This window comes from Arvicola amphibius, chromosome 3, assembly GCF_903992535.2.
Source record: "Arvicola amphibius chromosome 3, mArvAmp1.2, whole genome shotgun sequence".
Classification (NCBI taxonomy): domain Eukaryota; kingdom Metazoa; phylum Chordata; class Mammalia; order Rodentia; family Cricetidae; genus Arvicola; species Arvicola amphibius.
Window position 1 is genome coordinate 78,701,988 of NC_052049.1, and position 19,901 is coordinate 78,721,888.

Sequence of the window (19,901 nt, forward strand, 5' to 3'; positions counted from 1 at the left end):
GGGTAGACTCTTGTTTCTACAACAATCACCGTCCTTCACATAACGCTGCAGAGTGCGCAGAGAAATGTGGTCTTGATGTTTTGACACTCTCTCTCCGACCACAAAGCATGTTCTTACAGCAGTGTCTGCTAAACACTCCACATTTCCTACTGCGCTCAGTGCACACTGATAAACTTGTAGAATCGTGGAAAAGGCGTCACCACCTACCCCAGTCATGAAAGAAAGGAAATTACGCTGCAATAGTCACACCTCTGAGGGTGGTGCTAAACAATCAGAAGCAATAAGTGTGAGCAAAACGGAGGGAATCCGCAGCCTGTGAGCTGTCTATTTGGAAGACTACAGTTGCCACAGCAAGCAATAAGGTGGTCTCTCGAGGAGTTCAACATGGGGCATGCAGCTCAGTTAGTGAAGCCCTTGCTTGTTGTACACTAAGCACCAGGTTTATCCCAGCAGCCTGGAAACTGAGCTTGGTGGTGAGTGAGGGTAATTCCCAAAATTCGGAGGTGGACCAGGAACGCAGGTCTTCAGCTACAAAGAGAATCCAAGAGCGGCCTGTTTAAATAAGCCATGGTGTCCTGTCTCTCTCTGCCTCAGAAAGGACAAGGCCAGACCCATCGATATTCCTGCATGGATAGACCTCTCCCCCAGTATAGAGCAATTGGCAGTTAGTATTTGCTTGGGAAGGAACAGTCACTTTTATTCAGAGGGGTAGCCATTGGTAAGTTGCCCATCATTGCGTTCTCATTAAACACAGTGGGATATAGACATGGAATTAGGAGAGAGATGTGGTTTAAAAAAGAAGGTTCTAAAAAGAGTGGAAGCAAAATGAGAGAGGAAAAGGGGTGATGAATATGATCAAAATACATTTTATTTATATATGCATATGAAATTTCAAAGAATTTGAAAAGAATAGAAAGCTACCAAAAATGGTCATGCAAATGATCTTTAAATACATTTTTGAAACACACACACAAGCACATGCACACACACACACACACACACAAAACAGGGGCTCAAACACATGTCTGTTCACCCATGTTCACATCAGCACTGTTCCAAAACCTTTTAAAAACAGAAACAACCCAGTGTCTTTGGTGAAGGCTGAATATGTAAAGTGTGTATTCATACACAGAGAGAATATCCAACCTCGAGAGAGCAGGGATTCTGGCCTGAGAAATCTGAAGGTGTTAAACTCCTGCAAAATGCTGACTTAGTCTGTGTCTGTGAGGAAGGTGGAAGAGAAAGCAGGTGTTTGGTGGGAAGGATTGTTCAGCGGCAAGAGTTTGGAGCACAGTCGTGCTGTATGGGAGACTGAAACACAGTGACATGCACAGAACACCACTGAACTACTCACTTAAATGGCTAAGATCATCTGTGATATGGTCAGACAAATAGGGGCTGGAGAGATAGCTCACCAGGTAAGAGCACCTGCTGCTCTTGCACAGAACTGGAGTCTGGTTCCCAGCAATAAGCAACAAGGGCTGCAGGGGATCCAATGCTCTCTTCTGGTCTCCTTAATTCTCACATACCTATAAGCACACACACACAAGTACACATATACATATACATATACACACACATATACATGCATGCACACACATATACACATACAATGCATGCATGCACATACATACAAAATATGCACATACACATACATACATATATGTACAAACACATTTACACATACATAAATAAACATACACATACAAACATGCATGCACATGTACACATATACACACAAGCACACATACATATACAGGCACACATGCATGCATATACATACACATACACACATATACATACATTCATGCCACACAAACACATGCATATACATACATGCATGCATTTACATACAAGTACACATGCATCGATGCACAGAACACACATACATATACATGTACATACATATACACAGATACACATGCATACATAAATGCATGCACACGCATATACACAGAAATTTACACACATGTACGCACATATACATGCATAGATATGCACGCAAACATGCATACAAATACACACATGCACACACAGAATACACACACATAGACACATAAAAACAAATAAAAATTTACACATAAAATATCTACAGCAGTTAATAATGTTGTTTCTATATTTCCTTCTTGGAATCATTTACCCTGGTTTCCTGCACCTCTTAGAAGTAACGCATCCACTATAGAATGGCAGTAACTTGTGTACAGGAGCTAAGCTCAGAGCAACACATTCAGCTTATATTCTATTTAAAAATCACAGAAGAGGAGGAGGAACGGTTGTACAAGCCAGAACAGAAGAGAGCTGCAGTGAAACAGTCCCTCTGGAAATGGCTGCATAAACAAGACAATAGCAATATCAGTGGACATAGTAGCACAGGTGGGGAAATTCTCCTTCCTTCCCACTCCACACCAAGGACTACTGGGAGAAGGAGCATTAGCCTCCCTGGGGAATGAACCCCCTTTATTGTTTATTCAATGCAGAGTGGTGGTCAGCCTTTAATCTATAACACAACAAGCAAACAGTAGTTACATAAAGATGTGGGAGAATGCTCCTGTACACTGTAAAGATGGTAACTCATATAAAATGCTGATTGGCCAGTAGCCAGACAGGAAGTATAGGAGGGGAAACCAGATGAGGAGAATTCTGGGAAGAGGAAAGGCAGAGATGTAGTTGCCACCCAGACACAGATAAAGCAAGATGAGAATGCTTACTGAGAAAAGGTACCAGGCCACATGGCTAAATACAGGTGAGAATTTAAGTTGTAAGAGGTAGATAGTAACAAACTTGAGCAATAGACCAAACAGTTTATAATTAATATAAACCTTTGTGTGTTTATTTGGGACTGAATGGATGTGGAACTGGGTGGGACAGAGACTTCCATCTACAAATGGTGCCCAAACGTTTGCCAAGAATTTCCACATAAAGCCTGAGAAAGCTTTAAAAAAAAAAAAAGATTCTAGACAGATAAGAACAGAGTCAAGTGCAGCTTATTGGTAACCATCTTTTCTCGGGTGGGCTTTGTTTGCTAGAACCTCGCAGAGGCGCAGCTCCTTTAAGAGAGGCTTCCTGATTCAGTAGCAAAAACCTGGCATCTTTTTAAAGAAGACGCTTTAATGGTATTTATGAGCAGCTGGTATCAGGCTTCTTGGTGCTGACATGGACCTAGAAACTCCAGAGTTGTAACAACAAATGTGGGTCCCACCACTTCCACCATGAAGCTAGACTCTCAAAAAGCTAAGGAATCTGGTGGAGCCAGCTGCCAAAACTGCATTTTAATCCTAGCCATATTTCTTAGCAGATTCAAAACTCTCCTGGTCAGAAAGTGATTACAGATACACATAAAGACAAATTTAGCTTAAAAAAAGCCAAAACTCTAAATAGTTTACAGTGTGTTTATGCTAAAAAAATAAACATAGGCTTGGGACAGAAAAGAAAAAGAATAGAGAAAGTCTTTTAAAAAGATGAAATAGAGCAGTCAGGTGTAATAGAACACTCCTTTAATCCCAACACGTGGGAGGCAGAGGCAGGCGGATCTCTGTGAGTTTGAGGACAGTCTGGTCTACAGATTGAGTTCCAGAAGAACCAGAGCTATACAAAGAAACTCTGTCTCAAAAAACCAAAAAATTAAAAAATAAGAATAAAAGAAATAGAGAAAGAATAAAAGCCACGTAAATATGGAAAATACACAGAGAGTCTGGATACTGCATGTTATTGTGTTGTCTTTGAATTGTTTGACTGCTGAAGAAGAAGCAACAGCTGCTAAAATATATTTGATTATAAATGCTGATGGATTAATCCAGCCTATATATTTTGAAAATGCCTTGACTTCAAAATTTAAGTTAAAAGATATGTTACTGTGGAGAAATTTTGCTTTCATTTCTACAGGAAATGAGAGGCTGTGGATGCATTCTTGGTTAAGAAAAATAAGGTTTGGATGAGCAGGTGTGGTGTACAGCTTTAATCCCAGCACTTGGGAGGCAGAGGCAAGCAGATCTCTGTGAGTTCAAGGCCAACCTGGTCTACCCGAGCTAGTTCCAGGACAGGCTCCAAAGCTACAGAGAAACCTTGTCTCAAAAAACAAACAAAAAAAATGCAAATAAGATTATTAATTTAAAAACAAAAAAGCAGGAAAAAAAACAAAAAAAAAACCAGGTCCCCAGTCTCCCCCACCCCACCCCCACCCCCACATCATCCTCAATCCTCATTCGTCTTAGCAGCATTGGGAGCTGTGGTGTGTCATGCAGTACACTCTTTTGTCCAAACAGCTTTACTTGCAAATGCTCACTGTGTAATATGTTATTGGTAAGGTTCAAGGCTTCTGGCTTCTGATATACCAAGAACACTGGACTCCCATGGAAACTACTCTCAAAAGTCCTGTTGTTGCTCTGAGTCATAGAGATTCTGTAGCTATGGTTCTGCAGGAACAGTCCCTACATGTACTCCAGCAGGTCATAGATGGGATAAGTGTTGGGGAGTGCCCACTCTAAGCCCTGGATGTCTGCCAGGATCATAGCTGAGTTGGTCAGTCTAGACTGCTGGGACCACCCCCTCAGGTGAGGTTGGTCAGTCTGGACTGCTGGGACCACCCCCTCAGGTGAGGGGAAGGGCCAGATCTCCCTTGTAGGCGGGCATAGTCAGGGGTGGAGGAATCTGTTATCCCAGGACTGGCAATGCAGAGGGTCAGCTCTCCGGTGAGTGGTGGGGGCCAGCCCAGCACAGCCCTTGTACCAATAGGATTGATTCTAAAAGACGTTCTAAACTGCATCCATTACCGTCATTGTAGAAGCCAGCCGTGATAAGCTAAATAGAAACAGACCACCCAAAGGAAGCCCTTTACTTCCAACCATTATCACCTGCCAGTGTAGGACTGCACCATCAATAAGTTTAATGGAGACCTGAGTCTCAGTAGTTTACCCTGAAGCAATACCTGGATGCAGGAAGAACCACAAACTGAGATTACCCAAGCACCACCCAAGAACAGACCTTCCAAAGGAAATGCCTAACGTTCCAACTGTTGTAGATAAAATCACCTAGCAGCACACACTCACCAGGACACCCCTAGACAAATGTCAGCCAATCAGGGGTCCTGAATCTTAGAAATCCCTCACCCCCATCTTTGCTACTATAAAAATCCAACCCTAGCTGAGCTTGGGGCTCTCTGATTATTCCACACATGGAGAGACAAAGTTTGCAAACTTGTATGAAATAAAGGCTCTATGATTTTACAAATGGGACTCTGTCTCCTTGTTGGTTTTGGGAGCACTTCGCAGGTATAACATCATCAGGGGAATGATTATGGTAAATTTACACAATCAGAGGGTAGAAACATATACAGCTATGAAGCAAACACTGACTTGAAAATGAAGTGGCAATGTGACAGAAATTTCCCAGTCCTGTCTGTCTTTAAATCCCTAAACCCATTTCTGAAAGACCATCCACAGCAAGCCTTATTCCTAAACATCCTTAACAGTCAGCTCCATCTCAAGCTTCTCCTTATTGGTTCTCGGCTCCAGCCCTTCCACCGTCTTGGCCACACCTCCAACATCCCGTGCTCTCTCTCCAGCCTCCTTCCTCTGTTCTCAGGGTCAAGACCAGAGCTCTGCAAACTGACTGTACTCATACTCCACGCCCACAATCCTAGCACCACTGAGCTGCCCTGTCATTACCTCTTTGAGAGTGTGCATTAGCACCTGACACCGGCTCTTTCCCCTGTGGAACCTCTGTCTACACTGGCTGCACAGCAGGAATTACTTCAGCTCCTTGCTGTGCTCTCAGCTCGCTGAACAATACTCAGTTCAGAGAAAGACACTGTAAATGTTTTAAAAATGTGACTACTTCCATTTTCAGTGATTTCCCATGCCCTGGAAATTGTTTATAGTCAACATACAAAACAAAGTGCTTCATCATGATAGTTCCATACATGTGTAAATTGTACTGTTAGCATTTGTTGTTAACCACCTCCCCTCCCACTGTCCCCTTCCTCCCCCAAACAGTTGTTCTTCTCCTTTCATACATACCTACATACATGCATGCATTTCTTCTTTTATAAACATCATATATACCTACACACACACACACCTCTAAATTTGGCATATGAGAGAAAACATTCAATATTTGTTTTTTGGAGTCGGACTTACTTTGCTTATCACAGTATCATTAGGGAAAAGTCGTTAAAGAATACATGGGATTTTTATTTACTATTTCTTATAACTAATTCAAAATAGGAAAGGAAAATTTACAAAGGCCTTTGCTCTTCTCTTGGTGATTACCAAGCTTTCCCCTGCCTTCTGCAGGAATTGGATACATTGACTGTTTTCATCAGAAGGAAGATGATGCCTTTGCTCTCTGTTGCTCATTTCTGAATGTCTATCATTCAGAATGTCTAACATTGGCCTATCAGCTGGCACATTCCAAAACCCCACTGCTTTGTTATATAGCAACTTTACATTTACCTCATAACGTCAAAATATATTTTTGTGCTACCTAAGTATCAAAGAGCAGACTCCAATCATAGTTTACTAATACAGCAATGACTAGCAAACACACAACACTAGCAATAAATAAACAAGAATGGTGATCCTGCAGAGCACATGAAAGGAAGGTGCTGGAGACATGGTTGAGAGGTTATTGTGTCTGCTGTGCAAACATGAGGGGCTAAGATCGAATGTCAGAAGAGCTGTCACACCACACATGGTAGGTGGCAGTCATAATGCCAGCGTTCCTACGGCAGATGAGGGGAGAGTCGGGAGAACTCTCGGAAGCGCTGGGTCAGCTATCCAGGACACAGCATTGGAACAAGAGACTAGTTCCACACATGATGGAAGGTGAAGGCCAACATCCGAGGTTGTCCTCTGACCTCCATGCATATGCCAGCACTCACACACATACAGAGCATACATGTGCACACACATACACACACCCCACAAAGAGAAAATAGGAAATGGTAAAAACTAAAATTGTTCAATATGATGTACAGTTTTTAGTGTCCAAAGTAGAGGTTATGAACCCTACAAGGTAAAGTGCAAAGGAGAGAGACAAAAGGCCCAAGTACTGTGTTTGTTTGTAAGATATCATTAGGAACGAGAACACTACATATGTAATCAATAAAAACCCTGCCCAGAGAGTTGTACTGAAAGAGCGAAAAAGAAATGGAAATTTTCAACACCATATACAATATATATAATGATGAGAAAAAAAGTCCTAATATATGAAAGCTCCTCACTGGCATGTCCTGTTTGACATGGGTCATGATAGTGTTATCTGGGAGAAGAATGGCTTAAAACTCTTCCTGAGAGTCAACAATTATAAATCAACAGGCTGAATACATAGGTCTTGGGAGACAAGAAGGTATAGAAAGATTTGGTGTCTGTTTTCATGTATCCATTTACAAATCTTGAAATTCAGCAATTTTATATATAACCATAAAAATAATAACCATCAGGATGTTCATCACAATGAAAAGTATCATGTCTGAATCTTCCTGTAAACAGAATGCTACGGTAAAAATATATTTTAAAGTTAATAGAAACTTAGTCTTCTGTGGATTACCAGGAACAGAAAATAGCTAACAGCATACTCCCCGAGTTTTAGAGAGAAAAAGGAGAACTTTGCAAACGTTCTTCTGGGAGCCTGATAGGAATACACCGGGAAGTTGCCTTTATCTGCCATTACTTGCCTTCCTTACACTCCAACGCAGAAGTGTTAAATGAGCAGTAAAATGCTTGCAGGCAGCCTGCCAAAACGGGTGTCACTGACTGACCACTATACAATTTCTATACAGAGGTATTTTTAAAATTTTAACACACTCTTAGCTTCCATGACAAGTCTTAAGTCTCCATAATATGAATACTTTGAAATATTTCCCCAAATCCTAGCAAATGTTCTCATTCTTCTGCTCTCTAGACTAATGACTTCTACTAATGCAAGAAGGAAAAAAATGAAGAAGGGAAGGAGGGAGGGAGGGAGGGAGGGAGAAAGGGAGGGAGAGAGGGATGGAGAGAGGGAGGGAAAGAGGAAGGGAGGCAGGGAGGGAGGGAGGAAGAGAGGGAGGGAGAGAGGGAGGGAGGGAAGGAGAGAGGGAGGGAGAGAGGGAAGGAGGGAGAGAGGAAGGGAAGGAGGGAGGGAGGGAGGGAGGGAGGGAGGGAGGGAGGGAGGGAGGGAGGGAGGGAGGGAGGGAAGAAGGACAAGCAGGCAAGCCAGCAGAAATTACAGTCTGGCTGGGCCCTAATCTAAGTCCCCACACAGTATGTAAAACAGTGGTTTGCTCAGAAAGTGCTTCAACCTGAAAGCTCCCAGTTTAAAAGCAGCATTTGAGCTTGGGGGATGAAGAATGATCCTGCAGTCATGAGCACAGAGCAACAGTACCACCCGTCTGGCCCCACCCACAAGACACCACCTGATAAATCACTAGTCCTCAAAGTAGAAAGGTGCTGGAGTATAAATCGGAATTGGAAGAGCCTATAGGCATACTAAAGTCATATTAGACCAGTTCTGTGAGCAAATATGCATCTACACAGACACACACACACACACATACACACACACACACACACACACACACACACAAATGTGGCAATTCTCTTTGACAGACCAAGCTAGGGCTAAAATCGTATCTCCTCTGGAGCTGTAAGGCAGAGTAAACCTTTTGGTCTTCTAAGCTGCTTTCTGTTGGGGTGTTTGTCACAGCGATAGAGATGAAATGACAACAGGCAATAGAAGCTGTAACTACCATTGTTGAGTTGTGAGGGACTCAGGGTGATGTACTACCACCGCTAAAGTAAGTAGCCTTCTTGTCTCTCCAGAGAACTCGAAGTCAGGAGATAAAAAGCACCCACGAGGGGATGGAGACCAAAGACAGAATTTAGTCTACGTAGGACACTGAGATATTCTTTACATTTATTCTTTAATTTCAGGAAAATCTATTTCATTACAGTGTTGGTATAGAGGCTTGCATATTTAAAGTGTCTTTTTTTAGTTTTTTTTATTAATTAACTTTGTTCATTTATTTTACAATATGAATCACACTTCCTCCTCTCTTCCAGTTTCCTCCCCTCTCCCTCACCTCCCATCTACCCCCCTCCCCACTCACCCCTCCTCCATGCAGAAAGAGGCAGGCCATCCATGGATGTAAACAAAGCACATCACATCATGTTGGGACAGGACCAAGCTCCTCCCCCTGTACCAAGACAGTGCTAGGAAATCTGGTGTGCAGAACAGGTTCCAAAAGCCAGCTAAAGGAATGATCTCACTGCTAGGAGCCTCACTGTCAGACCAAGCTACACAACTGTCACACACATGCACAGGACCTACCTAGGTCAGTCACATGCAGGCTCCCTAAATCCAGAGTCCATGAGCTACCAGGAGCTCAGGTCAACTGTCTTTGTTGGTTCCCCTGTCATGACCTTGACACCCCACCCCCTTATACAATCCTCCCTTTCTTCAGCAAAACTCTTGGAGCTCAGCTTAGTGCTTGGCTGTGGATCTCTGCATCTGCTTCCATCAATTACTGGATAAAGGCTCTCTGATGACAATTAGGGTAGTCACCAATCTGATTACAGGAGAAGGCCAGATCAGGCACCCTCTCCATGATTGCTATAAATCTTAGCCGGGGCTATCCTTGCGGATTCCTGGGAGGTTCCCTGGCTCAAAGTTTCTCCCAAACCCTGAAATGCCCCCCACATCAAGAATCTCTTTCATTACTCTCCCCCCGTCCTGCCCCCAACCCATCTCTCACACTCACCCTGCCCAACTTGATCCCTCATGTTTCTATCCACCCCCATTACACCCCTCTTCCCAGCTCCCAGTTCACCCAGGATATCTCGTCTCTTTCCCCTTCCCAGGGAAATCCATGTGTCCATCTTTGGGCCCTCCTTGTTCCCTAGCCTCTCCGGGGCTGTGACTGTAGACTGGGTATCTTGTACTTTTCTCCTAATATCCACTTAGGAATGAGCACACGCCATGTCGGTCTCTCTGGGTCTGGGTTGCCTCATTTGGAATATTTTTTTCCAATTCCACTCATTTCATGAGGTTATTATTTTTTTACACTAGAGCTTATTTCTAATGGTCAACTTGAAGGCCATCAAGTATCTCCCTGGTTAAAGGCACTTGCAACATGAGCCTGGTAACCTGTGTTTTATCCCCAAAACACATAAAGAAGGAGTGGACCAGCTCTGCAAAGTTGTCCTCTGACCTCCACACAAACACTGTGATACACATGGCTCACACATACACACAGACATATACACATCATGGACACATGGACATACAGACGGTAAAAGTAACAAGAAAATAAACTTTGTACAAAAAGAGCTAACTACAGACATAACAGAAATGTTCGTATTCACGAATGTATGTCTGGGCACAATGTGCATGCAGGGCCTGAGGAGGCTGGAAGAAGGTGTCAGGGTCCCAGGAGCAGGCGTCAGAGATAGCTGGCTGGAAGACACCATGTAGATGCTGAGAACCAAACCCGGCTACTCTACAAGTGTTCTTAACCACTAAACCGACTGACTCTCCAGCACCCAAAAATTACTGTTAGTTCCTTTTTTGGTTTTTTATTTTGTTTGTTGTTAATTTTTAAGTGGGGTCTCATTGTATATCTCTGGCTGGCTTAGAACTCATTACGTAGAACAGGTGGGCCTTCAATTTCACAGACTTCTGCCTGCCTTTTACTCCTAAATTATATTTTGGGTAAAGAAGCACTGCCAATAATTGTGATCTAATATTTCACATAAGATAACCTATTAGTCTAGAAATATTTTAACCCCTCTTTTTCCAACTAGCAATATCCCCCTGCCTTTCGTGACCCTACTCAAGTGTCCCCATTTCAAAGTCTCATGCTAACAGCCTTTAGTAGACTGTTTTATCCACTTTGTTAGTTCCCCCCATACAATATCTTTGAACTTAATTACAGTCAAAGATCTTTTCAAAATTGCATGTAGCATTTACTTTGTGTTTCTAGTTGTAAGATGCTATATGGTTATCTAATTCAGATTTATTCTGTCTTCTGGCATGCTCAAACACAGCAGGATTCATACGAAATAAGGAACAAACTTACCAGCCTACGCCTTTCTTCTTCTACGGCAATAAGAAGCCTTGCAAATTCTTTCAGCGACTGAGCTATTTAAAAACAAGACAGAAAAAAAGGTTTTAAATTCTCTTTCGGGGTTAATATTTAATTACACAAGAGCAAACATTACAATGAAACTAGTTACTAATTTGTATTTTATATTGTGTGATTTTGTTTGTACAGCCGTAGAAACATGCATATAGTAAGAGGCCAATGACAGCTGTGGAGAAGAGGCGGTGTCTCTCTGTGAGCTACTAATTGAAGCCTAGAAGTTTGTCTACAGATCCTAAAACAAATATAGATTATATACTTAATACATGAAACTTACATAAAAATAGTCCTGAATCTCTCTCAACAATGGTCTGTGGAAACGAAACATCTTTTTGTTGCTGTTTTAAAGGTTTATTTATTTATTTTATGTAGTACTCAATCTGCATGCACAACTTTAAGCCAGAAGGAGGGCATCAGATCAGATTGTGAGTCACCATGTGGGTACTGGAAACTAAACTCAGGGCCTGGGAAAAATAAGCCCGTTCTCTTAATTGCTGAGCCATTTCTCCAGGTCAAACAGTTTCCAATCTGTAAGGAGCAATAAATGAGGCTGAAGAGACGGCTCTGTGTGAGCCTGCGGACCTAAGTTTGCATCTCTGGCACCCACATAGAAGATTGGGCATAGCCACACATGCCTGTGACCGCTGTGTTGGGATGGGGAAAATGAGAGAAACATGAGTATCCCCGGGAACTCCCTAGCTACCAACTGAGCTAGAAAATGCTGAGACCTGGGTCCAGGGAGTGCTCTTCCTCAAAGAAATATGGTGGAGGGCTGGAGAGATGGCTCAGCGGTTAAGAGCACTGACTGCTCTTCCCAAGGACCCAGGTTCAATTCCCAGCACCCACATGGCAGCTCACAACTGTCTGAAAATCCAGTTCCAGGGGATCTGACACCTTCACACCAATGTACATAAAATAAAGTTAAATAAACCATAAAAAAATTTAAAAAAAAAAAAAAAAAGAAATATGGTGGAAAATAATAGCAGAAGATACCTACATTCTCCCGATCTCATGTGTGCACACAGGCATGCATGCATGGACACACTCATGGAGACACACATGTACTTGTGTGTAATACTGCATAGGTATACTAAGTAGCACTCAGTAATGCAAAGCCCCCAACTGAAATATAGGGGTGCACAGGAGGACAGCACTGTGGGGTGCACAGGAGGAGAGCACTGTGGGGTGCACAGGAGGACAGTACTGTGGGGTGCACAGGATTAGAGCACTGTGGGGTGCACAGGAGAACATTGTGGGGTGCACAGGAGGAGAGCACTGTGGGGTGCACAGGAGGAGAGCACTGTGGGGTACACAGGAGGCGAGCACTGTGGGGTGCACAGGAGGAGAGCACTGTGGGGTGCACAGGAGGAGAGCACAGTGGGATTCACAGGAGAGCACTGTGGGGTGCACAATAGAGCACTGTGGGGTGCACAAGAGAGCACTGTGGGGTGCACAGGAGGAGAATATTGTGGGTTGCACAGGAGAACACAGTGGGGTACGCAGGAGGGCAGCATTATGGAGCATTGTGGGGTGTTGGCTTCACTGTACCCTAACCTACAGCTGCTGTGTGGGGTGCACTGTGAGGTGCTGGCTTCCACCATACCCTAAGCTGTGGCAGTTATTAAACCCATCAACATTCATCATTCATCATGGGAAGGGCAGGAAGTCACAAGGTCCCACCCCTCCCTAAGGATTTGTATAGAGCTAATGGCTGAGGGTAGAGGGAAATACATTTTCCCTCTACCTGTAAACAAGGGCTGTCTCATCATCCTCCAAGCTAATCTAATGAAGTTCACTCGGCCATTTAAAAGACTTGACATTAAAAGTGGATCTAAAAGAGTTGGAAGGAGACGAAAGAGGGTAAGAAGAAGTCAACATAATCAAAATACATTCTATAAACGTATGAAAAGTGCAGGCCTTTAATTCCAGCTCTGGGGAAGCAGCAGCAGGAAGATCTCTGTGAGTTCGAGGCCAGACTGGTCTATAAAAGCTAGTTCCAGGATAGGCTCCAAAGCTACAGAGAAACCCTGTCTCAAAAAACAAAACAAAACAAAAAGTATGAAAATGTTGTATCAAAACCCACTTTATGGCAGTGAAAGGAACAAACACAATAAATAAATAAATAAATAAATAAATAAATAAATAAATAAATAAATGAAAATAAATAGATGTAGCTTTATTTAGCTGGCAATGGTGGTGTGCATCTTTAATCCCAGCACTCATCAGGCAGAGGCAAGAGAATCAACCTGGTCTACAAAGTGAGTTCTAGGACAGCCAGAGATACCCAGAGAAACCCTGTCTAGAAAGAAACAAAGAAAGAAAGATAGAAAGGAAGGAAGAAAGGAAGGAAGGAATGAACAAAGGAAGAAAAACCCACCTCATAGATAATTACTAGATGCTAAGAAAAATATATCTCAAAAAGTGAAAATTTTTGCTCAGGTACAGAGCATATTACATCTTTGCTTCCTCTGAGTAAAGAGAGTTGTCGGAACAGGTTGGACAATTTGATCAGTCAAGGGTGTCTGACTTTCTTTTACTGCTGTGCTGCTAAAATATTATGACAAAGCCAGCTTAAGGGAGGAGTTTGTTTCAGAGTTTCCAGTTCAGAAAACAGTCCGTCAAGCAGGGAACAGTCAGTCTATCAAGCAGGGAACAGTCCATCAAGCAGGGAACAGTCAGTCTGTCAAGCAGGGAACAGTCAGTCCATCAAGTAGGGAACAGTCAGTCTATCAAGCAGGGAACAGTCAGTCCATCAAGCAGGGAACAGTCAGTCCGTCAAGCAGCGAACAGTCAGTCCGTCAAGCAGGGAACAGTCAGTCCGTCAAGCAAGGAACAGTCAGTCCGTCAAGCAGGGAACAGTCAGTCCGTCAAGCAGGGAACAGTCAGTCCGTCAAGCAGGGAACAGTCAGTCTGTCAAGCAGGGAACAGTCAGTCCGTCAAGCAGGGAGAAGTACACCAAGGAGGGAGCAGAAGGAGGCCAAGAGAGAAGCAGTAGTCATGTGAAGCAGTGAGTGCACCTGCTTCTCAGATCCTTTTCTCTACTTTTGTAGTGCAGAATCCACTTAGGGAATGGTGTCACTCACGGTGGCAGGTTGTCCCACCTCAATTAAAGCAATAAAGATACCCCACAAGAAGGCGCAGAAGCCCATCTCCCAGAGGAGACTAGATTTTTAGTTAAGTTGCCAATTAACATCATCACAATAGATGACTAATGGAAAGAAAGGAAGAAAAGAAGGGAGGGAGGGAGAAAAGGAAGAGATAGAGAAATCACAGCCAGTTACAAACTGGGAAAACAAAGATATACAAATAGCACACTCATAATATACTAGCTGTGTCCGAAGTAATACACTCATTCGTTATAATACGAATATTAAAACTGTTAACTGAATTGCCCCGTGTTGGGAGAATAGCAGGATAGTGTGGCCATTTGAGACAAAGACACATGATGTCAGGAGGTAGTGCCTAAATGACAATCAAGGGACAGCAGGACAGCCATGGTCCTGGAAAACATAAGACATGGTGGCTTGAGGGTACATACAAGCAGAGGGGACTGGAAGGAACAGAAATTGGTAGTTTTTGTTAAATGTAATAAAAAAGTATAATTTTTAAAACAAATATCAAAATTGGAAGATCCAACAAGTTCTTTATTTTCTAACAGCCGCAAAGCTGGAAGGGCACAGGCTGCATATGATACAGTTTCCCAAAGTTAAATCATATCAACCACAAGGCAGCCTGCGAGGACCCTGGGACAAACAGAACTTCACAGAGGAACTGGCAGGAGCAGCAGCAAAGACCCTCTCACTTGTTCATCTCAGAAAGTGACCGCAGACAGGCTCTTGGGTCACCTGCCGAAACCCACAGTCTCCATTAGGAATCCCACAAAAGTGTGGCTGCTTTAAGTGAGAGTTTGGTCTCCAGGAAGAAGCAACTCAGATTCTTATTTTGGGTTCCCACTGCCTCTCTCTGTTCAAAAGAGACTGATGCCATTTTCTACTACAGTTGAATTGGTCTGTTTTCCATATAAATACTATTTATAAACTCGGCAAGATAATAGCTGATTATAATATGAATGAGGAGACAAATTTTAACATGCAAAAGAAATTGAATGTCTGATTCCCCACAACAAAAACCACCCACCCTCCAGCAATTTGGGGGATTTGGACCAAATCTGACAATAAATTTTGTTCCCTCTTTTTCTTTTGTTGACTAAAAAAAAAGAACTAAAATTGTTCTTTTCAAATATTATAAAGCCGGTTCTATTTAAAAATACTTATTTTTGGCCCAAATGAGGATATTGTGTTCTTTGAGAAAGTAAGCACATGGGAACAATGGCTATTCATCTCACAAATTGGTTGGTGGTCCACCAACTTCAGAAGTATGTGGCTAAAGCTTTGGGGTATTTCATTAAAACATTGCTAAAAGAACAACAACAAAAACAAAAACAGACAAGAGTTCCACAAAGCAGCATAGAAATCTCGTTATTATCATGCAAACTAGATTTTAGGAGAACAGGTTCCTGGGGATCCCAGTCACCAAGCCCAAAGTTCAACTGGACACTGTCAGAATCTTGGTAGATAAAAGAATAAACAAGCAAGGCCAGGCATGCGAGCAAAGGACTAGTAGACACTTCTCACTTGTGGACCTATACAAACAGGAGTCAGCGTATGAGCAATGTTCATAACACTTGTCCACCAAAGAAATACAGATCAAAATTGCCTTGAGATTCTATTTTTCCCATCAATCAGAATAAATACCAGTGGTGCGGTGGTTAATGCAACCCCTGTACACTGCTGCTGAGAATAAACCATTGCATCCCTTGAGAATCAGTATAGCATTTCCTCAAAAACAGAACTCCCACGTGACCTGGTTATATTACTGTGTGTCTGCACTGAAGGAGGTAGAGTCCTCTTCGAAGAGACACCTGCGGATCCACATTTATTGCAGCACTAGTCACAATAGTATCAAACCACTGAGGTGTCACATGCATTCATACATACAGAATAGCCGTACTCAGCCATAAAGAGCCACGCCCTTTGCAGCAAAATAGACAGTGCCAGACATCATGCTATGCAAAGCATGCCAGGCGCATAATGAATGACAAGCACCCCATGTTTCCTCTTAATTGTGGAAACAGGAATATCTTTTTAAAGAGAAACCCAGGACGGACTACGGGAGAGGGCTAAGAGGACCAAGGATGGAGGGTGGTGGTGGGAGCGGGTAAGAGAGTAAACCCGGGAGGAAAGGTGTGGGCAAATGATTGCAAAAGGCTTACATGAAAATCTCAATGAAACTTATGAATATAGATAACCAATAGGCATTAAAACAATTCATTAAATACTACTTTAAACAAAAAACATGAAATCTATACCCCAGACCTTGAGTAGGAGGCTTGCGCCATTTTTTCAAAGGTGTCATCTAGACAAAAGCTAAAAGGTGGATAATTATATAGAAATTACTAGTACCCATACAGAAAATCTGCTTATGGCCTTTCATATTTTATTTATTGATACTTACTCTCTACTTCCAGGCTAGCATCTAATGTAATAGTCATTACAAATTTGGACCACACCTATTTCATGATGGGAACTTGATTTAGGGCAACTTCTTCAAAAATATTACTTACTAGACAGTGGGTTTTCCACCAGTGAAAACGATTTGAATCCATAAGTCAGAACAACATATCTGCACAGTATATCCAATGTACAAGAATAAAATAGCAGCTTTTGTTTCTGATGCATGAAATATCATAAAAAGATAAGCCAGTATCTACCTCAGAAAGCTATGCAGTTATCTACATTCCTGTCACCTGAATAAAATTTTCCTGGCAGTATTCATCACTAATAATTCTTCCCCTTCCTGTGCATCTGTAGAGCATGATTCCTGGCAAACAACCAAGAAAGTTTCCCATATAAATTTTAACTGCACAATTTTTAGAGGTCACAAATATTATTATACACAACCCTTTTATTTTATCTCCAAAACATAAAATTGGCAAAACCCTTTGGAAACTAATGCAATCTATTTCTGAAGTGAGATTGTGAGAGGCCATGTGAGTGTAAAAAAAAATCACTGAAGCAATGTCAAATCCCATCCTAGATGGTGATACAGTGCAGTGATGGCCTGGACATAATTGCCAAAAATGGCCATTCTCCAACATTTCTAAATGTCTAAAATCTCTTTTGTAACCTACGCTTTTAAGCAAGCTGAAATTCACCCAGCTGTTTTTATTTTTAATAAGAACACCTGCTAAGTGCCTGCAGTGGAAATGAGAGAGGAGAGAGCTCATACTTGCAATCCCATCACGCCAGAGACTGAGGAGGATCTATCAACTGGGATTTGAGGCCAGTCTGGGATCCATGCTGACTTCTAGGACAGCCTGCTACAGAGTGAGACTGCTCAAAACCAAATAGGGCTATAGAGATGGCTCAACAGCTAAAAATACCTGCAATCAAGCCTGATGACCTGAGTTCAAAACCCAGGACCCACGTGATGGAAGGCCAAGACAAAGTCCTGAGCATAGTCCCCTGAGCTCCATTTAGGACACGTACACCCCCCACATATACATTAAATAAATAAACTTAAGGCCAAAGTAGAACTTGCTACTCATTGTTGGTGTAACTGGACGGTCACATACTCTCTATTCATGTTTCCGTCAGTGTGAGTTTTACATATTTTTAAAACAATAACAGCAAAATGTTGTGCTAAATTTTTTAGAAGTCTGTCCTCGATTGGAAATGACACCCATCCCCAAACAAAAGCAGAGATCACCAGCTCAGTACCACATACAGCCACAACCTGCTGTGTCATTTTACTAGAGTAAGCTCATCCCTCGCAATTTTCAGATGAGCTACAGCCAAGAACCAAGTGAGCCATTTCACTGAGTCCCAAGGAAAACCCGAAAATCTGTAGAAGTGTGTATAGGTTGAACCGAGCTCATGCAACTACATTTTATAAGCCCAGGAGTAACTTCAGCAAGAATCAGGAAGCAAGCAACAGGGCTGTGACGCTCTGTCTCGGGAGCCCTCTGGACCGATTCTCATACAAAGGAAGAGGACACTGTTCAGTGATGAGCAAAAATGGGTGGATTACTTCTATGTTCCCCAAACTGTCCACACCAAGAAAAGTAAAAATAGCATCAGTGTACAAAGCCAGATGACTATGTAGGCCACATGTGAGTTTGTATGTTACACTGCAGATACATGCAGGAACTTACATAGAATTCTGAGGGGTTAAAGTCAGGGACAGCTACCAAGAGAATTCTTTATCTTTGAATAATTACGAAACTCACGAGTAGCAAAGACAGAAGTGTTGTCAATCTCAAGACTTTAAATGCTGATCATTTTAATCTCAGCACAAAATAACAAACACAACCTGCGTGGGGTATGCCTGAATAGTAAATATTGTGTCAATAAAACAGGTGGAAGGGTATTAAAACCGGCCTGCCTTTCCCATCAGGTACTGGGCATCTTTGGTCATTGACTGCAATGAACGTCTATAGTGACATACTACCCACCCTGCCATACTGACCTTATTTACGAACACAATCCTAGTTGCTATTTTCTGGAAGCTGCAACATCAAATAAGACTTTTCCACTCCATTTGTCATTTTAAGTTCCACAGAGACCTATTCCCAAAGCCATTAAGTTGCTTCCTAAACCAACAGCGGCAACAAGGTGGGAGGGGCCGTGAAGGTCAGGATAGGAGTATGAATGGCCTTTGACAAGTGCTGGCAGGTCCCCAAAAATGCGCATTAGCACTCATAGACGTTTCTCTTCCAGCACTCCACAGAATCTAAGGTCTCTCTCTCTCTCTCTCTCTCTCTCTCTCTCTCTCTCTCTCTCTCTCTCTCTCTCTCTAAGGTCTCTCTCTCTAAGGTCTCTCTCTCTGTCTCTCTCTCACACACACACACACTCAAATGCACACACACACACGCATGCATGCACATACACACACAAATAAATAAATGCAAAAAGTATTTTTTTTAAAGACAGGGTTTCTCTGTAGGTCTGGCTGTCCTGGAACTCACTCTGTAGACCAAGCTGACCTCAAATTCACAGAGATCTGCCTGCCTCTACCTCCCAAGTGCTGGAAATAAAGCCATGAGCCACCACAGCCCAGCTGTAAGAAGTATTTTATGGCATAGATTCCTAATTAAGTATTAAATAACCATAAATTCACAGACTACAGGTGAACAGGATAGAAGGACAGCAAAAGTGACCTTGTGCCAAGCTGACCTGGTCCTCCCCAGAGAGTCGGGAATTCCCTTGTCCCCCACATCTTAGAACATTTTTTTTTTACTGTTAATCACACAGGCCTCGTTTGTCTGGGTAACCCTCAGATCGTAATTCAGACCCCAAACAGGATCCATCAAGGATCCCTCTCTTAAAGTCTGAGTTCATTTCCCTGGGTCCTGTTTCCCTGCACCCCGACACCAGACTTCTAAGACATCTGCAGGAGTTACACCCTGGAAACCAGTATCTTGGAAAATCCCCAACTGCTATCTCTAATGCTTTCCTCCACACCTGGGTTGTGGTGTCGCACCTATAACATCAGTCAGCAGACCTATCAGTATGCCTGCCGCTGTACATCTGGACTGAGATCTGTAATTCATGACCAAATTTCCGCCTTTCACCCGTTTCTGCTCTAACGGGATACTTGGTTTAGTTTTTCTCATACTCACTGGCCTTAACATCTGGGCTCAAAAGAAGAAGGAATCTAGAGATTTGACCTTTAAAGGGAGCCTACTATGGACTGGGGATGCAGCCCAGCTAGTGCAGGCCTTTTT

The 19,901-nt window shown here is 42.7% G+C and overlaps 1 protein-coding gene across 1 annotated transcript in view; it reads right to left on the reverse strand.

Annotated features, from left to right (window-relative positions):
- The window catches only part of Arhgap42 (Rho GTPase activating protein 42), a 215,109-nt gene that overhangs the window by 121,929 nt on the left and 73,279 nt on the right, over nucleotides 1-19,901 (reverse strand). Inside the window, 1 exon segment of the mRNA XM_038321482.1 lies at nucleotides 11,054-11,115. Within this exon segment, the coding sequence (XP_038177410.1) occupies nucleotides 11,054-11,115 (62 nt within the window).